The following is a 22568-nucleotide window of genomic DNA, read 5'->3' on the forward strand; positions in this document are numbered from 1 at the left end:
CTGCCAGACCTGTAGAATCAAGAAAGTGTGACAAATGTGCAAATACAGAAGAAATCTGTTAGGGGCAAATACTTTTTCACAGCACTGTACACTTCTGTCTCCTCAAACTAAAGGGTTAAATGAGGGTGACGTTAGCAGCTAGTCTGCTTGATGCTACAGCGACATATTAGCTTCTACTTTGACACAGCTCATGTTTAGCCTCAGCAGCTTTGAAGAGGTTTTGTTTCTTTCTAAAGGTAGAGTCATATTGACCAACTAGGACAAAACTTCATATAAAGTGCTTCATATATTTTATATTTATAAAGACATTTACACATATAAATTCAAATATATTATATATACTGTATATATGTTGATTTAAGGGGGCAATGATTATGTTTGTGTGTGAGTGTGCTGAGCTTGGTTCAGTCCACACACAGCAGATCACGTCAGCTGTGCGGCTGAGCAGAGCTGGAGACGCGCACTGCGGAGACACTAACGTCGTGAAACCTAAGGCAGGAACGCTTAGATAAATGTTCAAGTTCAAATGATCATTTGTTTCATGACAGAGCGGGCCACATCCGGCCCGCGGTACAATCGTATCAGGCGCGCGAGAGCGTATTTTCCAGCCGCCGGTATACAGCGTGCGCACCACTGGGACTACAAGTCCCCTCGTGCACCGCGGTAGCTGGCGCATTGGCATATGGTCTTATACCTCCAATTTGCTATTTAAAGCTCAGACCAACCGACGAGTGATGTAATGATCACTAGTCTGATGAGGTCACATGATCACAGCCTACAGGCAGCTGATCACTAAACCTGCTCAAGTGAAGTTTGTCTACCAGTTTGCTGATGTCCAATAGTATCAATGTTGTTGCATCTGAAACAAACATCTGAAACAGTTCGGCCCGCGGGATGAGTTTGCAAAGTTTGAAAACTATAAGACATTAACGGCAAAGTTTAAAAAGAAAAAGAAAAAAGAAAAAATAACTGCTATTCTCAATTTGTCCATTGGGGTCGTGGTGGAGCAGAAAACTGTTGACACACAACTCCAAACAGAAGAGCCGAGGGCGGGGATCAAACCCACAACCTTCTCGCTGTGAGACACATGCAAAGCCACCGTGGCACAAAGACCAATTTAATGGTACTTGTATTGATCTTTTGAGCAATTTCCCGGGTTTTTTCTTTAAATAAAGTCCTAGAATTGATTCTCTGATATTTTAGTAAAATATTCTCTCATGTCATCTCCGTCTGTGAGGGCTTTCAGCGCCTTACGTTCTCCTCGAAGTTACATTTCTCTTTTCTGCAGTGACGTAATCGCTTTTTTACGTTCATCTGCAGCTTGTTTTTTTTTCTTCAGTAAATGCTCCTTGTTTGCTCTGGAAATGTCTTTGAACGTTACATTGATTAATGTTTCTCTCCATATAGCGAACACATTATTATTAATGGTGATTCTGTCTCTCCTGTATTGTTGGCAGTGAAAGCAGATGTATCTGTCCACGCAGAATTAAACTACCTTCCTCCTAGACTTGTTTAGGAGTTATCCAAGGCTAGTGAGTCCGTTCAGTTCACATTACTTCACAGATTTGGACATGGATGTACATTTAAAATCATTTATAGATCTTGACAAGTTGTTTTATATGAACTGTATTGGGATTATTGTTTATTGGTGAAATTGCACTTGTTTTTCTTAAGACATTTAGTCTGTTTTGTAAAAAGAGAGGTCATTAAATGTCATTCAAACATTTCCATATGTACTTGTACTTCTTTGCACTAAAACAAAGGGAAAACTTGGAGTTTTCCATTTACATCCAATTATGAGTTATGATGCTCTGACTTTACTGCTCCGGCCCTCTTGAGTTTACATTGGGCTGAATGTGGCCCCGGACTGAAATGAGACCCCCTCCCCACCCCCAGCTTTTGAGTCAGAGGTCTCTCTTCCTCCCATTCTAAAGTCAATACAGCCTGAGAACAAACTGCTTAAGAAGTTTGCACAGCAATTTTTATATTTAAGTTGGATGTAAATCTCCAGGATGTTAAACAATATCAGAATATGTTCACATCCTTAGGGCTGCATTCAGTGATCTAAATGTGCTGACACTGCTGAATTCTGTCTGTCACACGGTTCCCTCCCTTGTTCAAAGTCCCATTAATAACCAGCTGGCAGTGACACAAGTTTGGATCTAAACCTAAATGCATCCTGATCTGAAGGTAGAGTGCTGCATCTTCATCAACTCTTACCTCTGATCACAAACTCTGGGTGGTGAGCAAAAGAAAGTGATGGTGGACACGACGAATGGATGAATGTCCCTGAAGAATGGCAGCACTCGTTCAGATTCTGCTCCATCTGTAGTGAGATCTTGTGGAGCCGAGCTGAGCGTCGCCAAACTAAGCAGCCACTTCCTGGTGACCTCAGATGATTTTGGAACTGATGTGACAATGAGACATCCAGACCTTCTTCCTAAGGGGAAGGGGACCCCAGAGTCTCAGGGGACTCTGAGGAGTCATGGTTTATGAATCAGTAGAAACCTTTCACTTATTTTCTGCCTTTGCCACTTTGATGAAACTTGACGCAGCCGTGGAATCGTTCGATCTTAAAGTCACATGGAGCTCCTGAGGCTGAAACCGTCTCAACCTTAATAACTTTTATTCAAAACACAGATCTGCAGCTTATTTACTGAAGGCAGCTCCTTGATGTGTCTTTATAGACACATGATAATACTGTGTGTGTGTGTGTGTGTGTGTGTGTGTGTGTGTGTGTGTGTGTGTGTGTGTGTGTGTGTGTGTGTGTGTGTGTGTGTGTGTGTGTGTGTGCGTGCTTGCGTGCGTGCGTGCGGGGGAGTTGAAGGTATAAAGGTGCTGTGCGGCGAAACTATAAGACATTAACGGCAAAGTTTAAAAAGAAAAAGAAAAAAGAAAAAATAACTGCTATTCTCAATTTGTCCATTGGGGTCGTGGTGGAGCAGAAAACTGTTGACACACAACTCCAAACAGAAGAGCCGAGGGCGGGGATCAAACCCACAACCTTCTCGCTGTGAGACACATGCAAAGCCACCGTGGCACAAAGACCAATTTAATGGTGCTTGTATTGATCTTTTGAGCAATTTCCCGGTTTTTTTTTTAAAATAAAGTCCTAGAATTGATTCTCTGATATTTTAGTAAAATATTCTCTCATGTCATCTCCGTCTGTGAGGGCTTTCAGCGCCTTACGTTCTCCTCGAAGTTACATTTCTCTTTTCTGCAGTGACGTAATCGCTTTTTTACGTTCATCTGCAGCTTGTTTTTTTTTCTTCAGTAAATGCTCCTTGTTTGCTCTGGAAATGTCTTTGAACGTTACATTGATTAATGTTTCTCTCCATATAGCGAACACATTATTATTAATGGTGATTCTGTCTCTCCTATATTGTTGGCAGTGAAAGCAGATGTATCTGTCCACGCAGAATTAAACTACCTTCCTCCTAGACTTGTTTAGGAGTTATCCAAGGCTAGTGAGTCCGTTCAGTTCACATTACTACACAGATTTGGACATGGATGTACATTTAAAATCATTTATAGATCTTGACAAGTTGTTTTATATGAACTGTATTGGGATTATTGTTTATTGGTGAAATTGCACTTGTTTTTCTTAAGACATTTAATCTGTTTTGTAAAAAGAGAGGTCATTAAATGTCATTCAAACATTTCCATATGTACTTGTACTTCTTTGCACTAAAACAAAGGGAAAACTTGGAGTTTTCCATTTACATCCAATTATGAGTTATGATGCTCTGACTTTACTGCTCCGGCCCTCTTGAGTTCACATTGGGCTGCATGTGGCCCCGGACTGAAATGAGACCCCCTCCCCACCCCCAGCTTTTGAGTCAGAGGTCTCTCTTCCTCCCATTCTAAAGTCAATACAGCCTGAGAACAAACTGCTTAAGAAGTTTGCACAGCAATTTTTATATTTAAGTTGGATGTAAATCTCCAGGATGTTAAACAATATCAGAATATGTTCACATCCTTAGGGCTGCATTCAGTGATCTAAATGTGCTGACACTGCTGAATTCTGTCTGTCACATGGTTCCCTCCCTTGTTCAAAGTCCCATTAATAACCAGCTGGCAGTGACACAAGTTTGGATCTAAACCTAAATGCATCCTGATCTGAAGGTAGAGTGCTGCATCTTCATCAACTCTTACCTCTGATCACAAACTCTGGGTGGTGAGCAAAAGAAAGTGATGGTGGACACGACGAATGGATGAATGTCCCTGAAGAATGGCAGCACTCGTTCAGATTCTGCTCCATCTGTAGTGAGATCTTGTGGAGCCGAGCTGAGCGTCGCCAAACTAAGCAGCCACTTCCTGGTGACCTCAGATGATTTTGGAACTGATGTGACAATGAGACATCCAGACCTTCTTCCTAAGGGGAAGGGGACCCCAGAGTCTCAGGGGACTCTGAGGAGTCATGGTTTATGAATCAGTAGAAACCTTTCACTTATTATCTGCCTTTGCCACTTTGATGAAACTTGACGCAGCCGTGGAATCGTTCGATCTTAAAGTCACATGGAGCTCCTGAGGCTGAAACCGTCTCAACCTTCATAACTTTTATTCAAAACACACAGATCTGCAGCTTATTTACTGAAGGCAGCTCCTTGGTGTGTCATTATAGACACATGATAATACTGTGTGTGTGTGTGTGTGTGTGTGTGTGTGTGTGTGTGCGTGCGTGCGTGCGTGTGTGCGGGGGAGTTGAAGGTATAAAGGTGCTGAGTTTCTTCCTCCAACATCATCCTGACACCGAAACCTGCTGCTGCAACATCAGCTCCTCTTCATCACCACTGAGGTCAGTGTCTAAACTTTGTTTGGTCTGATTCTGTGATGCCTGTACTGTCTGAATAAAAGCTTAGTGATCTGGACTCCTTCCATATCTCTATTCCACAGATGGCATCCTTTCTTCCGCTCCTCACGCTCCTCACTGTGGCTCTGGTGAGTCAAACACACACTCAGGTTCTTAGGGTTTCCTCCTTAATTCCAACTGTGTAGTGTTCTGTGCTTTCTACTTCATCTTCCTCACTTTCTCTCCTCCTGGGTTTATTTTCTTCAGATCTTCTTCATTCTCTTGTTGATATCTTATCAGGAATTTGACTCCATTGCTTTTTGATTTTCCCTCTGACTTTGTGTTTCTTCTTCCTTTACAGTTTGCCTCGGCTGAAGCAAGTCAGTCCTGCTTCCTTACTTTGATTACATGTTGTGCAAATGAACATGAACACAATCATTGATACATTTTGATTGATTGACTTGTTTTGTGTGTTAGGGCGCTGTCCTAGACATTGGGGTCATTTTAGGGGTCGTTGTTTCCATTTCTGTTCCGAGCCAAAGAGCATGCCTGACGCTGAGGTAACCAATCAGCTTCCAGCTGCTCTTTAGTGATTTCACCTTTAGTTCAGATGTTGAATTTTAAAGGTTCATTCAGACTCTTTTCTTGTTGTTTGATCTCTTTCTCTCCTTTCTCCTCTCCTTAGTCTGATTGCATGAAAAGGGGGGCACATTTGGTCTCCTACCACAACTATACTGAAATGTACACTTTGGCTCTCGCTTTACGAAGAAGAAGCCCACATGTCACCACCTGGACTGGACTACATGACGCCCTGAAGGTCAGTAAATTCAAAACTCAAGGCTTTCCTTCTCTGTGAGGGTTGATTGACACGTCTGTAACCTAACACAGCAAACAAAAGTACATCACTACAGTGCTGAAGGGCTTTCAGAGAGAATTTAGGCTTTAGAAAATGATGACTTTGACTTCACTCCATCTTAGAAAGACAAGAAATACTTTCCCTCCTCATTACATTTGTCAAAAGCACCACAGACCTCGGAAGTCTTCTTCACAGTGAGAGAACACAACAGGACGGGTTCACCAAAGTTGTGTAGCACACTTGACTCTTATTGTGTTTGGTAACTTTATTCTCCCCACTGACTTTGCTTTCTCTGCCTTTCCTAACTGAAAAGCCGTCCTGCTACAAGTTGCCTGATTACATTCACTCTCTCTTCTGCACGAGTAGAGAACACGATGTAAATTGTGACTCAATCATCATGTCATCCTGTCTTAAAGTGACAGTGCACCATTTCCTGGTCTGGGTCTTCAATGGCAAAAACCCGTCCCGGTCACATTGGATTAATTATGGAGCTTTATGAAGTGTTAACAGTTAGAACGACACATAAGCTCAGAGTACACACATATACAAGTACCAACTATTCAATTAACAATCAATTTCCACATCCGTCCTCTTCCAGGAGGGTCGCTGGTTCTACACCGATGGCTCCAGATCTGACTACAAACGCTGGGCTAAGGGTGAACCCAACAACTGGAAGGAAGAGGACTGTGTGGTGATGTACAGCACAGGTACCTAATACTCCCTGTATCCAACCAGGGCCACCTGGGGCACCAGGGGGGACTGGATCTGGACTTGATCGTTTGTGCTGTTAGACCTAAAAATGCCACAAAGACAAAGAATGAAACCTTCATCACACAGACCACAAAGATCCAAACTGTTGTCTAATGTCTGATGTCTTTCCACAGCTCACCTCAACGACATCAGCTGTGAAGTTCTAAGACCCTACATATGCGCCAAACGCGCCAGACGCTGATCCACTGTGGAGGCGTTGTAATAAACATCAACAGAATCATCTCCCTCCTTCATTCTTAATCAAACTCAAGCTTTCATTGTGATGCTAAAGTTCTGGCTCTGTTCTGATTGTGGTGAGAGTGAAACCTGCTTTGATTCAATAAACTACTCGCATTCTAAATTTGGTTGAGCTTCTTTCTTTCTTTTAAGCTCATTTTAGTTTGTATTCTTTTTTTGGGATCCAAGCACAACATGCTGAAACGCTCAAATGTTGATTTGACCTTTTCTGCTAGATTTGCCATACACTCAAAAGAGGACATCTGTTCATTTAGCCAATATATGAAATGCATTTGCATTTCATATATTTGTTTTTTTTTAACTTATGATTCAAAGGTTTGCTTTTACCTGCTCTATTAAAATTACTCTTTAAGCGTTAGCTACAACTAAGCTTAGCCATTCAGATGAAATTCCGTATTGGGGGGGCTCACTGCCATTGATTCAAACATCACCCCCGTAATGAAATGCAATTCACAGTATTTAAACAATACTTCATGGAAACAAATGCCTTGTTTTCTACAGCATAGTGTTGTATTAATGGTTAACAGTATCATGCTGTCAGAATTTGGCTGCATTTTACAGAAATTTGTTACAGCGTAGCTTAATATGTGAAATACTGTAAAATATTGGACAATTAAAACACTTTGATATTTGGCTTACTTCGACCTACCTTGCCATGGAATGTTGTGCAGCTGGTGTGACTCCTGTAAAACATCACATACAATAACTCAAAGGGCTTTACCAAATGTATTTCTGTTTAATGTTGTAGGGTCTAACCAGCATCTAGATTTGAGTGATCTGCTTAAATTGAATGATTAACCTGTCCATATAAATCCATATAAATAAACAATATATGAGCAGTACAAAACAAACAATATGAAATGTTAAGAGTATTAAAATAGTTTTAGTAGAGGCATGTGATTAAAAAATGAATGCAAAATCTCAATAAAGAAGAATCTTATTTGTGATTAAAAGAAAAAACTATTTAAAAATGTAATATTCCTCCTGGATTATACTACATACATTTCCGGGGCCCTCTGGTTGGCATTCAACCAATGGACACAGAGTGAGAACCACGTGAGTGCCATCACGCGGCGGACACCCATTCGGTAGGTGGCGGTATACACCTCTAGGGTCATTTTACGATCCTCTTTAAAGAAGTCGAAGGAGACTCGCACCTTTGCACAAGTGCAGTATCTAGCGCCGTAGCTAGTGCGGCTGGACGGAACAACGCAGCACGAAACCATGGACGGCAGAAGCTACGGTTCAGGTGCATATAAATGAATTGTTAATCATCACGTTACACATTGACTGGGCTCTAGAAACATGATATTGCTGTATGCTAGTTTTCTGTGTATACTCTTTTGGGACTAAATAGCCACCGAAGCTAATGTCTAGCTTGGCGGTCGAGGCAGGTGACGCCGAAGCGCAACTAAGCTAGCTTTCCTCTAATGTAGCTTCCTAGTAACGACGAGCTGGCCTGAAACGCACAAGACTTCCCCGCTGTGTTGTTCCAGTAATGTTTTGACTGAAGATACTCGGACGATACGGGGTTTTAATGCGTGTTTATGAAATTAAAACCCTGCTTGAAATCTGCGTAATCTCGATAGAAAATGGGGCGTTGGACGAAATTGCTATGTAGTATTTAAATGGAGGTTCAATCACCGAATCTACGACGACACTATTCAAGCAATCGGTCTATTTAACTGAACGTCTTGGTTGGTTGCTTCGAATTACATAAATGGGACACGGAAGTCTTTTGAATGATCTAGGTTGCGATTTGATTATTTTTTCGAATCCCCTTAGTCTAGAGTCTAAGTGATTACTGTCCAGTTTGTTTCTTGAAATGGCGCTAATGTTTTCACGTTTGTTGTCTTAAGGGTTACTCCAGTTGGGGAGGTGGAGGGTCAAGCAGCAGAGGTAAGCCAACACTTACAGTTTCATCACGGAGGTCAATCATGATGTGAGGATATGTGGCCTTTCACTGTTGTCCCTCTCCAGCAGTATTGCATTATTTATTTAGTTTTAATGTAGTTCTGAGGAAAGGAAACACACATCAGTACATTGTGTTCTCTGAAAACACACACACACCACCAGTGAAAACAGTGATATTGTGTGTGTGTGTCATCATATAGACATTACATACAGCGTACACAGTTAATTTAGGAGAGGGGAGGGGTCGTAATTCTGTCCCTTCTGTGTTTTTGTGCTCTTATATACGGAGATATAAATGTGCACAAAAGCACACAGTTTTGCTTTCATTTCCCTCCGGACTGCACACAACACAAGCCTTCAACACACTCAAGCTGCTTAACTAGACAGCATTGTTGCTTAGTGATTACATCATCAACAGTCCCCATCCCTGCACACAACCACTTTGATAAGCAGCTTTGTTTTATACAGTGGTTGAAGACTCTTATGACCTTTTAAATATAGGTATTGTTGTTAAATATACACACACATTTGTATAAAATGAAAACAATATTGTTGTCTCACCACCAATTTGTAAGTTTGAAGAAGCGTGGGGCGATTGTAACGATGTTAACACATTTGTACTCCCTGCTACGTTAGGTTCTGGCAGCTTTGACCTGTATGGGGGTGGTTATAAGGACTCCTTGTCAGGGCTCGGTGGCTATGGAGGAGGTGGGCACATGAAGAGAGGTCTCTCTGGGGCATCGCTGGTTTCATCCACAGGCACACACGCAGATGCAGTTATAGCCAAGATTAATCAGCGCTTGGACATGCTCACTCAGTTGGAGGGAGGAATGAAAGGGGGTCGTAGCGACAGGTAATACACCTTCTGTTGTTGTTTATCTGTGTTACCAGGTTAAGCCGCGCTGCCATAACATCTGGCAACATCACAAACACCATGATGGGACATATTTGCTGAAGTACAAAGCATATGAACAGATGTAACAAAATAGGCTTTTCTGGCACCTCACACTGCATTTATTCCTGAAAACAGTCCAGTGTGTAGTGTCCTTTCAACACATCAGCCCTCCCAGTACATGAAGCCATTGTGTTTTCAGTACATTTGTTTTTCTCTTTCATGAGATTCAGAAAAGTTATCTATATCGTACATGTTGCAGTTCAACATGAAAACAACTGGTGGAATCATTCTATCCATATGAGCCTGTATTTCAGCATGTATTTCCATCAAGAGTTTGACCACGTTTAATTCTATGGAACAAACAAAGAACCACCTCTGAGAGAGGTTACAAGCTTTTGTGTGCATTTTGAAAACTTCATGTGGTTGTAGAAAGAGATGTCATTGTCCTAGTGATAAATTGTCTAAGTTAGTAATTCCAGTTTACACGATAGGTCTAAATGCATGGGGTGTGATGGAGTGTGTGCATCTTGCTCAGAAGCATTGAATAGCTCTGCCTTTGAGGAAACTTTGAGTGCTCCTGATTTGCTGTTTCCTCTTGGATTGATTTCTGGGAGAGAGATAAATAGTGGTGTTCCCTCCTAAGCTTATACACCATGGCAATGTGCGACCCTCTGGAGACACTGTTATAGGCCAGGTGGTCTGTAACACATCAACATCCTTGCACACGAAGCCAGTCCCTTTTCAGCATTGCCTTTGTCCTGACTTTTAGTTTTAGTTGCTCACACACTGTTTCTTTCATCCTCCAAGTGACCTATCCCATGTCCTGACCTTTGGTTACTCAAGAGAGATGAGTTTCTTGGTTTTTCAGCCTAGTATTGCTATGTCAAGTGGAATCGTTTGTTGGATCCGTCAGTTGCATCTTTATCCAAAAACACTCAAGTCTCCAAAGCAAAGCTCAATTTATAGAATCCCTTCTTAAGTGCTGACACATAATTCAGTGACTTTTCAGGCCTTCCAACAATCTAGAGATATTGATTCTAATGGACCCCCTGCACCACCACCACCACCTAAGTTTGACAAACTGTCCTTAAGCTAGAGAGTGGATGGGAAAAGAAATTGCATTTCCCTTAACCTACGGGACCTCCAACAGAGAAGGTGGTTGGATGAGCTTCTGCAAACTTCATAATCAGAGAAAAACAGTGCCATATACTGCAAACTGTTAACTTGTTTTGGATTTGGAGTTTCTGGTCTCATGTGGTTCTAAAAGCTGGGAGTGACAAGAAAATAAAGGAAGAGTGAAAGTGAGACATGGAGGAAAAGGAAATGCAGGTGGAGAAATCCAAGCCTGACTGCCTCCCTCGCACTCTGCTCTTTATCATCCCTCTCCCTTCCTCCCTCCCGCAGGTTTGACCAGTACGAGTCATTTGACTCGCGCCCCTCCGCTCTCACCTCTTCCCGAGATCTCTACAGATCTGGCGGCAGTAGCTATGGTTATGGCGATGGCCGTGGGGACAGCATGCTGTTGGCTCAGCGTGGAGGCTCTGGCTTCGGAGGGGGAATGGGGCTTGGGGGAGGAGGAGGCTTCGACAGCCCCTCCTCTTCCTATGGAGTCGCTAAGATGCGACACAATATGAGGGAGTCCTTCACCAGTGGCCAGGGAGGCGGTTCTGGAGGTGGAGCATGGGCCGGAGCAGGCCGACGTTCCCCCAGAAGGGGTGGAAGTGCCGGGGGCCGAGGAGCTGGAGGGTTTGGAAGCCGCAGGTCTGACCCCACTCCATTAGGCGGAGGTGGGCGAGGAAGCGGTAGTGGTGGCCAGTCCCACCGTGGCCACTCTCCAGGAGGTGGTAGGGGCAAGCTCCCATCCCTCCTTTCCCACCGCATGTACCCTGAGAGTGGGGGTTTCCATCAGGGTTCCACTCAAGGGCCTCACGACTTTCCTGGGAGGCATTTTGGAGGGGGCCCACGGGCTGGCCGCCAGCGAGGCCGAAAGAGACCCCTTAACAAAGTAAGCACCTCCAGCCAGGTTAGGATGCCCCATCACACTGGGTGTAACTTGAGCCCTTTATAAAAAAAACTTCCTTATGTACCCGCATCAGACAAGTCAAGTCAGCCTCACGTGCTCGTATTTGCTGTGTAATAAAAGCAACTTGTCCCAAATCATCTCTAATTTAATCATCACTCGCCCTTCCCCCTCTGCCCGGCTCAGATTCATTTTGGAGCTAAAATGCCCCCTGTGTACATTAAGTGCCCAATGACAACCCACAGTGGACACAAGCTCACCATTGCCCTTATTTTATTTGGATTTTATTTTTGTTTTGCCCCACCCTTGGGTAGTCCAAGGTATCAGACTTGATTAAACACTAATGTTAAAGGACTGTCCAAAGAAGGGAGAGATTTCACTTGTGCCAAATTGGATTTGACAAGTCTAGAATTTACAGATGTGTGTGTGTGTCTCTGTATGTGTGTGTGTGTGCGTGTATATGTAACACTGGCTGTGTTGTCGTATGTTTCTGCCAACATGTCCATGTCTAAATGCAAATTGATTTTGTTGACTTAAAGCAGGGGAAACCACAGCGTGATGGGCAGAAGAAGAGAAAACAGATGCTCACTCCATCTGATGAGCCAGAGTCAAAAATTAACAAGACGGAGAACACAGAGTCAGAAGCTCCCAAAGGTGCTCTCCAACACACAGGACATACAGTACATGACACCATAGAGATAAAACTACTACTTTGCAAACCACATTTCCATCTTGATTTCTGCTTATGGTCTTTTTGATGGCTCATGCTAATGTCCCCTGCTTCCACCACAGAGCAAGTCGAGAAAAACGGTGATGAAACTGAAGCAAAGACCGAACCTGATGTGAGTGATTTCATTTGTTATAAGTCTCTGACAGTAACTAACTCTATTTATTACTTTTTATAGTCTATATTATGTTATTCATAAACCTCCCGTCTGCTTATCTTCTCCTCATCACAGGACAAGGACACAACTCCTGTTGAAGATGGAGAGAAAGGTGAGCTCACAGTTGCTCTTGGCTGTTCCTGCACTGTATAGGTGTCTTAGATTGCGTCTTCGGTGGGACTGTAAAAATGCTTTAGCCGTCTTCATCAGCTCCTATATGATAATCAAGTTGTTACGGGTATGCTTACTCTCTGCGCTCTCCATCCTCAGATGCACCCAAAGACGAAGACGACTCCCAGACGAAGAAAAAGCAACAGGGCAGACAAACTCCGACCCCAGGTCTGGACAAGCACCCCAAAATGAGAAAGAGGAGGGGCTTCCTGGAAAGGTGAGGGGAAATGTAACTGCAGACCACTGAGCCCGGCACAGGCTTGACCTCCCTTAAACGTTACTTTGCGTCTCTTGTCTTTTATGTCCATTGATGAATCATTTAGTTTAGGGAGCAAAGGGATATTTCACAGTAAAGACCATAAGTGAAGCAGCTGTTTAAACCCTCATTTGTAAACTAAATTGGTGATAGAAGAGGAAACGTGCGTGGTTTGTCAGTCTATGCTGTGATTGAGCCTCCCAATGCATGCTTTCTACATTGCAATATTAGCAGAATAACAAGTCTTTCGGCAGCAGTGTCCTTGTATTGACCAATTTTCTTGTAGCTCTCCTGTGCTTTACTATGGTAAGACCGGCTCACATGTAGTTGGTCTCCACCTAGGTGTCGCCGCAATAGTGTTCACAAGCATTGCGAAACAGCCCAAATGGCCCAAATTCATCCAATTCAAATGTATAATTATACATTGTGTGCCTTTTGAAGAGTTGGGTTCGCAGGCTAAATGTCCTCCGTGTCATTTTTGCTTTATTCAGGGTGATGTTTGCGTGCTCTGTGTGCAAGTTCCGTTCATTCTACAAGGAGGAAATGGGGGCGCACATGGACAGCCGCTTTCACAAGGACCACTTCAAGTTCCTGTCCGGCCAGCTTTCCAAGCCCACCACAGACTTCCTACAGGTGACTCCAATTTGACCGACATCAACACATTGTACCCTAGATACAATGACATTACTAGAGACACTGATGAGCTTTCTTTGGGTTGTAGGAGTATTTGCAAAACAAGTTTAAGAAGACGGAGCAGAGGGTGGATCAACTGGAAAATCACAGCGCTGCCATCTGCCAGGTGTACAAAGAGCAGGACCTCCCCAATAATGCTCCACGGGTTCTTTATCATGCTACCCTTGTTCTATGACTTTTTTCTGCCTTCCCTGCTTCGTCTTGGGAACACGTACCTGCCTGTTTGATACGTAGATGCTGAGGAGAGACCACTTGACTTATTTCAGCCATTTCCTGTTCTCATTTGGATCGAAAACATCTGGTCTGACAAACAAATATTTGAAAATGCTGAATGGCTTGAAATGTTTGAATGTTCTATCTGCCTGTAAGTCTGAAGCTGGAGGGGCCTGAAGGCATCAGAATAGGTGTGAGGTGTTAATGGGGCTTTTAAAGCTAAAAACTGCTGAATGTTCCAGAAAATATCAAAGATTTTAACATAAAGTGATAATGTCCTGAACACTCTGGGCACTTAGATGTATGAATGGTGTCTGTAGGTCTGAAGTGTACAGAAGTAGAGGGACCAAACCTACGGAAGAACATCAGAAGCAATCACTGCAATGAATGACAGGTAATATTAAACAAAGTTTAATATGTTTACTCGTTATTCATTCAGTCATTCATACGTGCCCAACTCACAAAGTAGCTGTTGGTGAATCAGTCACGTGGTGCTGCAGGTTCGAGGGCTTTGAACGTCACCAACAAGCCTCGATTTGCGCTTCACAAAAATCTTCCTGCATTATTCGACACACGCTTCGAAGCCTCGACACGGAAGGAGACATCACTAATTTATTTATTGGCGTCACCAACATCCATCATCCATTAATTCAATTCAAAGCTTCAAACACCAAAGTCATGGTGTCACTATAATCACTGCCTGTTTTGCATTTATTGTCCACTTGATGGCAGAGTAGAGGAAATGAAGCAGTGTAAAGCCTCGGCCCATGTGTCGAGCAATTGGATGGAAAGCTTCAACGCTTCATGAAGCTTCATCTCGCCACTTTTACCTGTGCAGCATCAGCAACCGCAAAAAAGACAGCTGTTGTCATGGCAGCTCTGTGGAACTCTGGGAAGGATCTCTGACCAGAATTACTCCTGTCTGACTTTGTTTTCCTTCCTCTGTAGTCCAGTCACACACTTCCGGTCTTGTAGACAATAGACAGTTTCCCACTGCCAACACCAAACAAACCCAAGCCGGACTCTCATTAACCTCAATCAATATGGCATCAGCAGTAAACTCCAATAAAACCTCACAGAAACCAAAACATGAATGATTCAGTTAGTTTAATATGTTTACCTGTCATTCATTGCAGTGATTGCTTCTGATGTTCTTCCGTAGGTTTGGTCCCTCTACTTCTGTACACTTCAGACCTACAGACACCATTCACACATCAAAGTGCCCAGAGTGTTCAGGACATTATCACTTTATGTTCAAATCTTTGATATTTTCTGGAATATTCAGCATTTTTACGCTTTAAAAGCCCCATTAACACCTCACACCTATTCTGATGCCTTCAGGCCCCTCCAGTTTCAGACTTACAGAGAGAACATTCAAACATTTCAGACTTTCTTTGAGCCATTCAGCATTTTCAAATATTTCATGTTTTTGTCAGACATCCCAAGTTTAAAATACCTCAGATTTTAAAGATTTCTCAGCCTTCGTGCGTGTGTGTGTATTGTGTCCTGTTAGAGTGGAGACATCTGCAACAGCTGTAAACATCCAGAAGATTACAGGACACATTCATTGTTGGGACTTTTACTGGTCTCAGTTGAATCACTTCATGAATCTCTGCTGTATAGAGACTCTGCAGCCTGAGAGGTCAGAGTTCACAGGACGCTGTAGTACAAACCAGCGACTCCACCAGGAATAGAACCTGGTACTTCCATCAGGCTGATGGTTGTGTTACAATAGGAGTTTGTGAGGTTGCTACAGTGGAGACATGAAGCATGACGGACTGCAAAGAAATGAGCTTCACCTTCAGACTGCTGGAGTAAAGCTGAGTGACAGATACTAAACAGGCTGAGTCCATGTTAAAACAGATTTACCCAATTTTTTTGGAGAAGTTTAGTTCAATGTCACTATCCACACCCAGGCCTGATTACTGCCAGACCTGTAGAATCAAGAAAGTGTGACAAATGTGCAAATACAGAAGAAATCTGTTAGGGGCAAATACTTTTTCACAGCACTGTACACTTCTGTCTCCTCAAACTAAAGGGTTAAATGAGGGTGACGTTAGCAGCTAGTCTGCTTGATGCTACAGCGACATATTAGCTTCTACTTTGACACAGCTCATGTTTAGCCTCAGCAGCTTTGAAGAGGTTTTGTTTCTTTCTAAAGGTAGAGTCATATTGACCAACTAGGACAAAACTTCATATAAAGTGCTTCATATATTTTATATTTATAAAGACATTTACACATATAAATTCAAATATATTATATATACTGTATATATGTTGATTTAAGGGGGCAATGATTATGTTTGTGTGTGAGTGTGCTGAGCTTGGTTCAGTCCACACACAGCAGATCACGTCAGCTGTGCGGCTGAGCAGAGCTGGAGACGCGCACTGCGGAGACACTAACGTCGTGAAACCTAAGGCAGGAACGCTTAGATAAATGTTCAAGTTCAAATGATCATTTGTTTCATGACAGAGCGGGCCACATCCGGCCCGCGGTACAATCGTATCAGGCGCGCGAGAGCGTATTTTCCAGCCGCCGGTATACAGCGTGCGCACCACTGGGACTACAAGTCCCCTCGTGCACCGCGGTAGCTGGCGCATTGGCATATGGTCTTATACCTCCAATTTGCTATTTAAAGCTCAGACCAACCGACGAGTGATGTAATGATCACTAGTCTGATGAGGTCACATGATCACAGCCTACAGGCAGCTGATCACTAAACCTGCTCAAGTGAAGTTTGTCTACCAGTTTGCTGATGTCCAATAGTATCAATGTTGTTGCATCTGAAACAAACATCTGAAACAGTTCGGCCCGCGGGATGAGTTTGCAAAGTTTGAAAACTATAAGACATTAACGGCAAAGTTTAAAAAGAAAAAGAAAAAAGAAAAAATAACTGCTATTCTCAATTTGTCCATTGGGGTCGTGGTGGAGCAGAAAACTGTTGACACACAACTCCAAACAGAAGAGCCGAGGGCGGGGATCAAACCCACAACCTTCTCGCTGTGAGACACATGCAAAGCCACCGTGGCACAAAGACCAATTTAATGGTACTTGTATTGATCTTTTGAGCAATTTCCCGGGTTTTTTCTTTAAATAAAGTCCTAGAATTGATTCTCTGATATTTTAGTAAAATATTCTCTCATGTCATCTCCGTCTGTGAGGGCTTTCAGCGCCTTACGTTCTTCTCGAAGTTACATTTCTCTTTTCTGCAGTGACGTAATCGCTTTTTTACGTTCATCTGCAGCTTGTTTTTTTTTCTTCAGTAAATGCTCCTTGTTTGCTCTGGAAATGTCTTTTGAAAGTTACATTGATTAATGTTTCTCTCCATATAGCGAACACATTATTATTAATGGTGATTCTGTCTCTCCTGTATTGTTGGCAGTGAAAGCAGATGTATCTGTCCACGCAGAATTAAACTACCTTCCTCCTAGACTTGTTTAGGAGTTATCCAAGGCTAGTGAGTCCGTTCAGTTCACATTACTTCACAGATTTGGACATGGATGTACATTTAAAATCATTTATAGATCTTGACAAGTTGTTTTATATGAACTGTATTGGGATTATTGTTTATTGGTGAAATTGCACTTGTTTTTCTTAAGACATTTAGTCTGTTTTGTAAAAAGAGAGGTCATTAAATGTCATTCAAACATTTCCATATGTACTTGTACTTCTTTGCACTAAAACAAAGGGAAAACTTGGAGTTTTCCATTTACATCCAATTATGAGTTATGATGCTCTGACTTTACTGCTCCGGCCCTCTTGAGTTTACATTGGGCTGAATGTGGCCCCGGACTGAAATGAGACCCCCTCCCCACCCCCAGCTTTTGAGTCAGAGGTCTCTCTTCCTCCCATTCTAAAGTCAATACAGCCTGAGAACAAACTGCTTAAGAAGTTTGCACAGCAATTTTTATATTTAAGTTGGATGTAAATCTCCAGGATGTTAAACAATATCAGAATATGTTCACATCCTTAGGGCTGCATTCAGTGATCTAAATGTGCTGACACTGCTGAATTCTGTCTGTCACACGGTTCCCTCCCTTGTTCAAAGTCCCATTAATAACCAGCTGGCAGTGACACAAGTTTGGATCTAAACCTAAATGCATCCTGATCTGAAGGTAGAGTGCTGCATCTTCATCAACTCTTACCTCTGATCACAAAATCTGGGTGGTGAGCAAAAGAAAGTGATGGTGGACACGACGAATGGATGAATGTCCCTGAAGAATGGCAGCACTCGTTCAGATTCTGCTCCATCTGTAGTGAGATCTTGTGGAGCCGAGCTGAGCGTCGCCAAACTAAGCAGCCACTTCCTGGTGACCTCAGATGATTTTGGAACTGATGTGACAATGAGACATCCAGACCTTCTTCCTAAGGGGAAGGGGACCCCAGAGTCTCAGGGGACTCTGAGGAGTCATGGTTTATGAATCAGTAGAAACCTTTCACTTATTTTCTGCCTTTGCCACTTTGATGAAACTTGACGCAGCCGTGGAATCGTTCGATCTTAAAGTCACATGGAGCTCCTGAGGCTGAAACCGTCTCAACCTTAATAACTTTTATTCAAAACACAGATCTGCAGCTTATTTACTGAAGGCAGCTCCTTGATGTGTCTTTATAGACACATGATAATACTGTGTGTGTGTGTGTGTGTGTGTGTGTGTGTGTGTGTGTGTGTGTGTGTGTGTGTGTGTGTGTGTGTGTGTGTGTGTGCGTGCTTGCGTGCGTGCGTGCGGGGGAGTTGAAGGTATAAAGGTGCTGTGCGGCGAAACTATAAGACATTAACGGCAAAGTTTAAAAAGAAAAAGAAAAAAGAAAAAATAACTGCTATTCTCAATTTGTCCATTGGGGTCGTGGTGGAGCAGAAAACTGTTGACACACAACTCCAAACAGAAGAGCCGAGGGCGGGGATCAAACCCACAACCTTCTCGCTGTGAGACACATGCAAAGCCACCGTGGCACAAAGACCAATTTAATGGTGCTTGTATTGATCTTTTGAGCAATTTCCCGGTTTTTTTTTTTAAATAAAGTCCTAGAATTGATTCTCTGATATTTTAGTAAAATATTCTCTCATGTCATCTCCGTCTGTGAGGGCTTTCAGCGCCTTACGTTCTCCTCGAAGTTACATTTCTCTTTTCTGCAGTGACGTAATCGCTTTTTTACGTTCATCTGCAGCTTGTTTTTTTTTCTTCAGTAAATGCTCCTTGTTTGCTCTGGAAATGTCTTTGAACGTTACATTGATTAATGTTTCTCTCCATATAGCGAACACATTATTATTAATGGTGATTCTGTCTCTCCTATATTGTTGGCAGTGAAAGCAGATGTATCTGTCCACGCAGAATTAAACTACCTTCCTCCTAGACTTGTTTAGGAGTTATCCAAGGCTAGTGAGTCCGTTCAGTTCACATTACTACACAGATTTGGACATGGATGTACATTTAAAATCATTTATAGATCTTGACAAGTTGTTTTATATGAACTGTATTGGGATTATTGTTTATTGGTGAAATTGCACTTGTTTTTCTTAAGACATTTAATCTGTTTTGTAAAAAGAGAGGTCATTAAATGTCATTCAAACATTTCCATATGTACTTGTACTTCTTTGCACTAAAACAAAGGGAAAACTTGGAGTTTTCCATTTACATCCAATTATGAGTTATGATGCTCTGACTTTACTGCTCCGGCCCTCTTGAGTTCACATTGGGCTGCATGTGGCCCCGGACTGAAATGAGACCCCCTCCCCACCCCCAGCTTTTGAGTCAGAGGTCTCTCTTCCTCCCATTCTAAAGTCAATACAGCCTGAGAACAAACTGCTTAAGAAGTTTGCACAGCAATTTTTATATTTAAGTTGGATGTAAATCTCCAGGATGTTAAACAATATCAGAATATGTTCACATCCTTAGGGCTGCATTCAGTGATCTAAATGTGCTGACACTGCTGAATTCTGTCTGTCACATGGTTCCCTCCCTTGTTCAAAGTCCCATTAATAACCAGCTGGCAGTGACACAAGTTTGGATCTAAACCTAAATGCATCCTGATCTGAAGGTAGAGTGCTGCATCTTCATCAACTCTTACCTCTGATCACAAACTCTGGGTGGTGAGCAAAAGAAAGTGATGGTGGACACGACGAATGGATGAATGTCCCTGAAGAATGGCAGCACTCGTTCAGATTCTGCTCCATCTGTAGTGAGATCTTGTGGAGCCGAGCTGAGCGTCGCCAAACTAAGCAGCCACTTCCTGGTGACCTCAGATGATTTTGGAACTGATGTGACAATGAGACATCCAGACCTTCTTCCTAAGGGGAAGGGGACCCCAGAGTCTCAGGGGACTCTGAGGAGTCATGGTTTATGAATCAGTAGAAACCTTTCACTTATTATCTGCCTTTGCCACTTTGATGAAACTTGACGCAGCCGTGGAATCGTTCGATCTTAAAGTCACATGGAGCTCCTGAGGCTGAAACCGTCTCAACCTTCATAACTTTTATTCAAAACACACAGATCTGCAGCTTATTTACTGAAGGCAGCTCCTTGGTGTGTCATTATAGACACATGATAATACTGTGTGTGTGTGTGTGTGTGTGTGTGTGTGTGTGTGTGCGTGCGTGCGTGCGTGTGTGCGGGGGAGTTGAAGGTATAAAGGTGCTGAGTTTCTTCCTCCAACATCATCCTGACACCGAAACCTGCTGCTGCAACATCAGCTCCTCTTCATCACCACTGAGGTCAGTGTCTAAACTTTGTTTGGTCTGATTCTGTGATGCCTGTACTGTCTGAATAAAAGCTTAGTGATCTGGACTCCTTCCATATCTCTATTCCACAGATGGCATCCTTTCTTCCGCTCCTCACGCTCCTCACTGTGGCTCTGGTGAGTCAAACACACACTCAGGTTCTTAGGGTTTCCTCCTTAATTCCAACTGTGTAGTGTTCTGTGCTTTCTACTTCATCTTCCTCACTTTCTCTCCTCCTGGGTTTATTTTCTTCAGATCTTCTTCATTCTCTTGTTGATATCTTATCAGGAATTTGACTCCATTGCTTTTTGATTTTCCCTCTGACTTTGTGTTTCTTCTTCCTTTACAGTTTGCCTCGGCTGAAGCAAGTCAGTCCTGCTTCCTTACTTTGATTACATGTTGTGCAAATGAACATGAACACAATCATTGATACATTTTGATTGATTGACTTGTTTTGTGTGTTAGGGCGCTGTCCTAGACATTGGGGTCATTTTAGGGGTCGTTGTTTCCATTTCTGTTCCGAGCCAAAGAGCATGCCTGACGCTGAGGTAACCAATCAGCTTCCAGCTGCTCTTTAGTGATTTCACCTTTAGTTCAGATGTTGAATTTTAAAGGTTCATTCAGACTCTTTTCTTGTTGTTTGATCTCTTTCTCTCCTTTCTCCTCTCCTTAGTCTGATTGCATGAAAAGGGGGGCACATTTGGTCTCCTACCACAACTATACTGAAATGTACACTTTGGCTCTCGCTTTACGAAGAAGAAGCCCACATGTCACCACCTGGACTGGACTACATGACGCCCTGAAGGTCAGTAAATTCAAAACTCAAGGCTTTCCTTCTCTGTGAGGGTTGATTGACACGTCTGTAACCTAACACAGCAAACAAAAGTACATCACTACAGTGCTGAAGGGCTTTCAGAGAGAATTTAGGCTTTAGAAAATGATGACTTTGACTTCACTCCATCTTAGAAAGACAAGAAATACTTTCCCTCCTCATTACATTTGTCAAAAGCACCACAGACCTCGGAAGTCTTCTTCACAGTGAGAGAACACAACAGGACGGGTTCACCAAAGTTGTGTAGCACACTTGACTCTTATTGTGTTTGGTAACTTTATTCTCCCCACTGACTTTGCTTTCTCTGCCTTTCCTAACTGAAAAGCCGTCCTGCTACAAGTTGCCTGATTACATTCACTCTCTCTTCTGCACGAGTAGAGAACACGATGTAAATTGTGACTCAATCATCATGTCATCCTGTCTTAAAGTGACAGTGCACCATTTCCTGGTCTGGGTCTTCAATGGCAAAAACCCGTCCCGGTCACATTGGATTAATTATGGAGCTTTATGAAGTGTTAACAGTTAGAACGACACATAAGCTCAGAGTACACACATATACAAGTACCAACTATTCAATTAACAATCAATTTCCACATCCGTCCTCTTCCAGGAGGGTCGCTGGTTCTACACCGATGGCTCCAGATCTGACTACAAACGCTGGGCTAAGGGTGAACCCAACAACTGGAAGGAAGAGGACTGTGTGGTGATGTACAGCACAGGTACCTAATACTCCCTGTATCCAACCAGGGCCACCTGGGGCACCAGGGGGGACTGGATCTGGACTTGATCGTTTGTGCTGTTAGACCTAAAAATGCCACAAAGACAAAGAATGAAACCTTCATCACACAGACCACAAAGATCCAAACTGTTGTCTAATGTCTGATGTCTTTCCACAGCTCACCTCAACGACATCAGCTGTGAAGTTCTAAGACCCTACATATGCGCCAAACGCGCCAGACGCTGATCCACTGTGGAGGCGTTGTAATAAACATCAACAGAATCATCTCCCTCCTTCATTCTTAATCAAACTCAAGCTTTCATTGTGATGCTAAAGTTCTGGCTCTGTTCTGATTGTGGTGAGAGTGAAACCTGCTTTGATTCAATAAACTACTCGCATTCTAAATTTGGTTGAGCTTCTTTCTTTCTTTTAAGCTCATTTTAGTTTGTATTCTTTTTTTGGGATCCAAGCACAACATGCTGAAACGCTCAAATGTTGATTTGACCTTTTCTGCTAGATTTGCCATACACTCAAAAGAGGACATCTGTTCATTTAGCCAATATATGAAATGCATTTGCATTTCATATATTTGTTTTTTTT

At 42.7% G+C, this 22568-nt stretch overlaps 3 protein-coding genes across 4 annotated transcripts; all 3 read left to right on the plus strand.

Moving 5' to 3' along the window:
* Positions 1-4760: 4760 nt before the first annotated feature.
* Positions 4761-6744, plus strand: LOC142997040 (galactose-specific lectin nattectin-like). The gene is made up of 7 exons (XM_076148207.1): positions 4761-4798; positions 4897-4941; positions 5154-5172; positions 5270-5352; positions 5478-5609; positions 6247-6355; positions 6533-6744. The coding sequence occupies exons 2-7, from the start codon at positions 4897-4899 to the stop codon at positions 6598-6600; spliced, it is 456 nt and encodes a 151-aa protein (XP_076004322.1). The 5' UTR covers positions 4761-4798; the 3' UTR covers positions 6601-6744.
* A 1056-nt stretch (positions 6745-7800) lies between these two features.
* On the plus strand, positions 7801-15185 carry LOC142996962 (uncharacterized). Of its 2 annotated transcripts, none has more exons than XM_076148095.1 (10): positions 7801-7905; positions 8516-8555; positions 9207-9423; positions 10870-11470; positions 12025-12139; positions 12278-12327; positions 12445-12481; positions 12640-12757; positions 13288-13429; positions 13518-15185. In XM_076148095.1, exons 3-10 carry the CDS (start codon positions 9287-9289, stop codon positions 13662-13664), a joined length of 1347 nt encoding a protein of 448 aa, XP_076004210.1. In that variant the 5' UTR covers positions 7801-7905; positions 8516-8555; positions 9207-9286; the 3' UTR covers positions 13665-15185. The 2 variants fall into 2 exon arrangements, with proteins under 2 accessions (XP_076004210.1, XP_076004211.1); XM_076148096.1 differs by having other exon boundaries at positions 12028-12139.
* Positions 15186-20374: 5189 nt separating this feature from the next.
* Positions 20375-22358, plus strand: LOC142997039 (galactose-specific lectin nattectin-like). The gene is made up of 7 exons (XM_076148206.1): positions 20375-20412; positions 20511-20555; positions 20768-20786; positions 20884-20966; positions 21092-21223; positions 21861-21969; positions 22147-22358. The coding sequence occupies exons 2-7, from the start codon at positions 20511-20513 to the stop codon at positions 22212-22214; spliced, it is 456 nt and encodes a 151-aa protein (XP_076004321.1). The 5' UTR covers positions 20375-20412; the 3' UTR covers positions 22215-22358.
* Positions 22359-22568: the final 210 nt, after the last annotated feature.

This window comes from Genypterus blacodes, unplaced genomic scaffold (genome assembly GCF_046128005.1).
Source record: "Genypterus blacodes isolate CSIRO-AG114 ecotype Tasmania unplaced genomic scaffold, CSIRO-AGI_Gbla_v1 ptg000039l_1, whole genome shotgun sequence".
NCBI classification, from domain to species: Eukaryota; Metazoa; Chordata; class Actinopteri; order Ophidiiformes; family Ophidiidae; genus Genypterus; species Genypterus blacodes.

Bases quoted from the DNA above. Each gene is read 5' to 3' on its own strand.
- LOC142997040 (XM_076148207.1), top strand. From the start codon at position 4,897: ATGGCATCCTTTCTTCCGCTCCTCACGCTCCTCACTGTGGCTCTG. The intron at 5,353-5,477 runs GTAACCAATCAG...TCCTCTCCTTAG, and splicing joins AGAGCATGCCTGACGCTGAG to TCTGATTGCATGAAAAGGGG. The intron at 6,356-6,532 runs GTACCTAATACT...GTCTTTCCACAG, and splicing joins TGTGGTGATGTACAGCACAG to CTCACCTCAACGACATCAGC.
- LOC142996962 (XM_076148095.1), top strand. From the start codon at position 9,287: ATGAAGAGAGGTCTCTCTGGGGCATCGCTGGTTTCATCCACAGGCACA. The intron at 12,140-12,277 runs GTGCTCTCCAAC...CTTCCACCACAG, and splicing joins AGAGTCAGAAGCTCCCAAAG to AGCAAGTCGAGAAAAACGGT. The intron at 12,758-13,287 runs GTGAGGGGAAAT...TGCTTTATTCAG, and splicing joins AGGAGGGGCTTCCTGGAAAG to GGTGATGTTTGCGTGCTCTG.
- LOC142997039 (XM_076148206.1), top strand. From the start codon at position 20,511: ATGGCATCCTTTCTTCCGCTCCTCACGCTCCTCACTGTGGCTCTG. The intron at 20,967-21,091 runs GTAACCAATCAG...TCCTCTCCTTAG, and splicing joins AGAGCATGCCTGACGCTGAG to TCTGATTGCATGAAAAGGGG. The intron at 21,970-22,146 runs GTACCTAATACT...GTCTTTCCACAG, and splicing joins TGTGGTGATGTACAGCACAG to CTCACCTCAACGACATCAGC.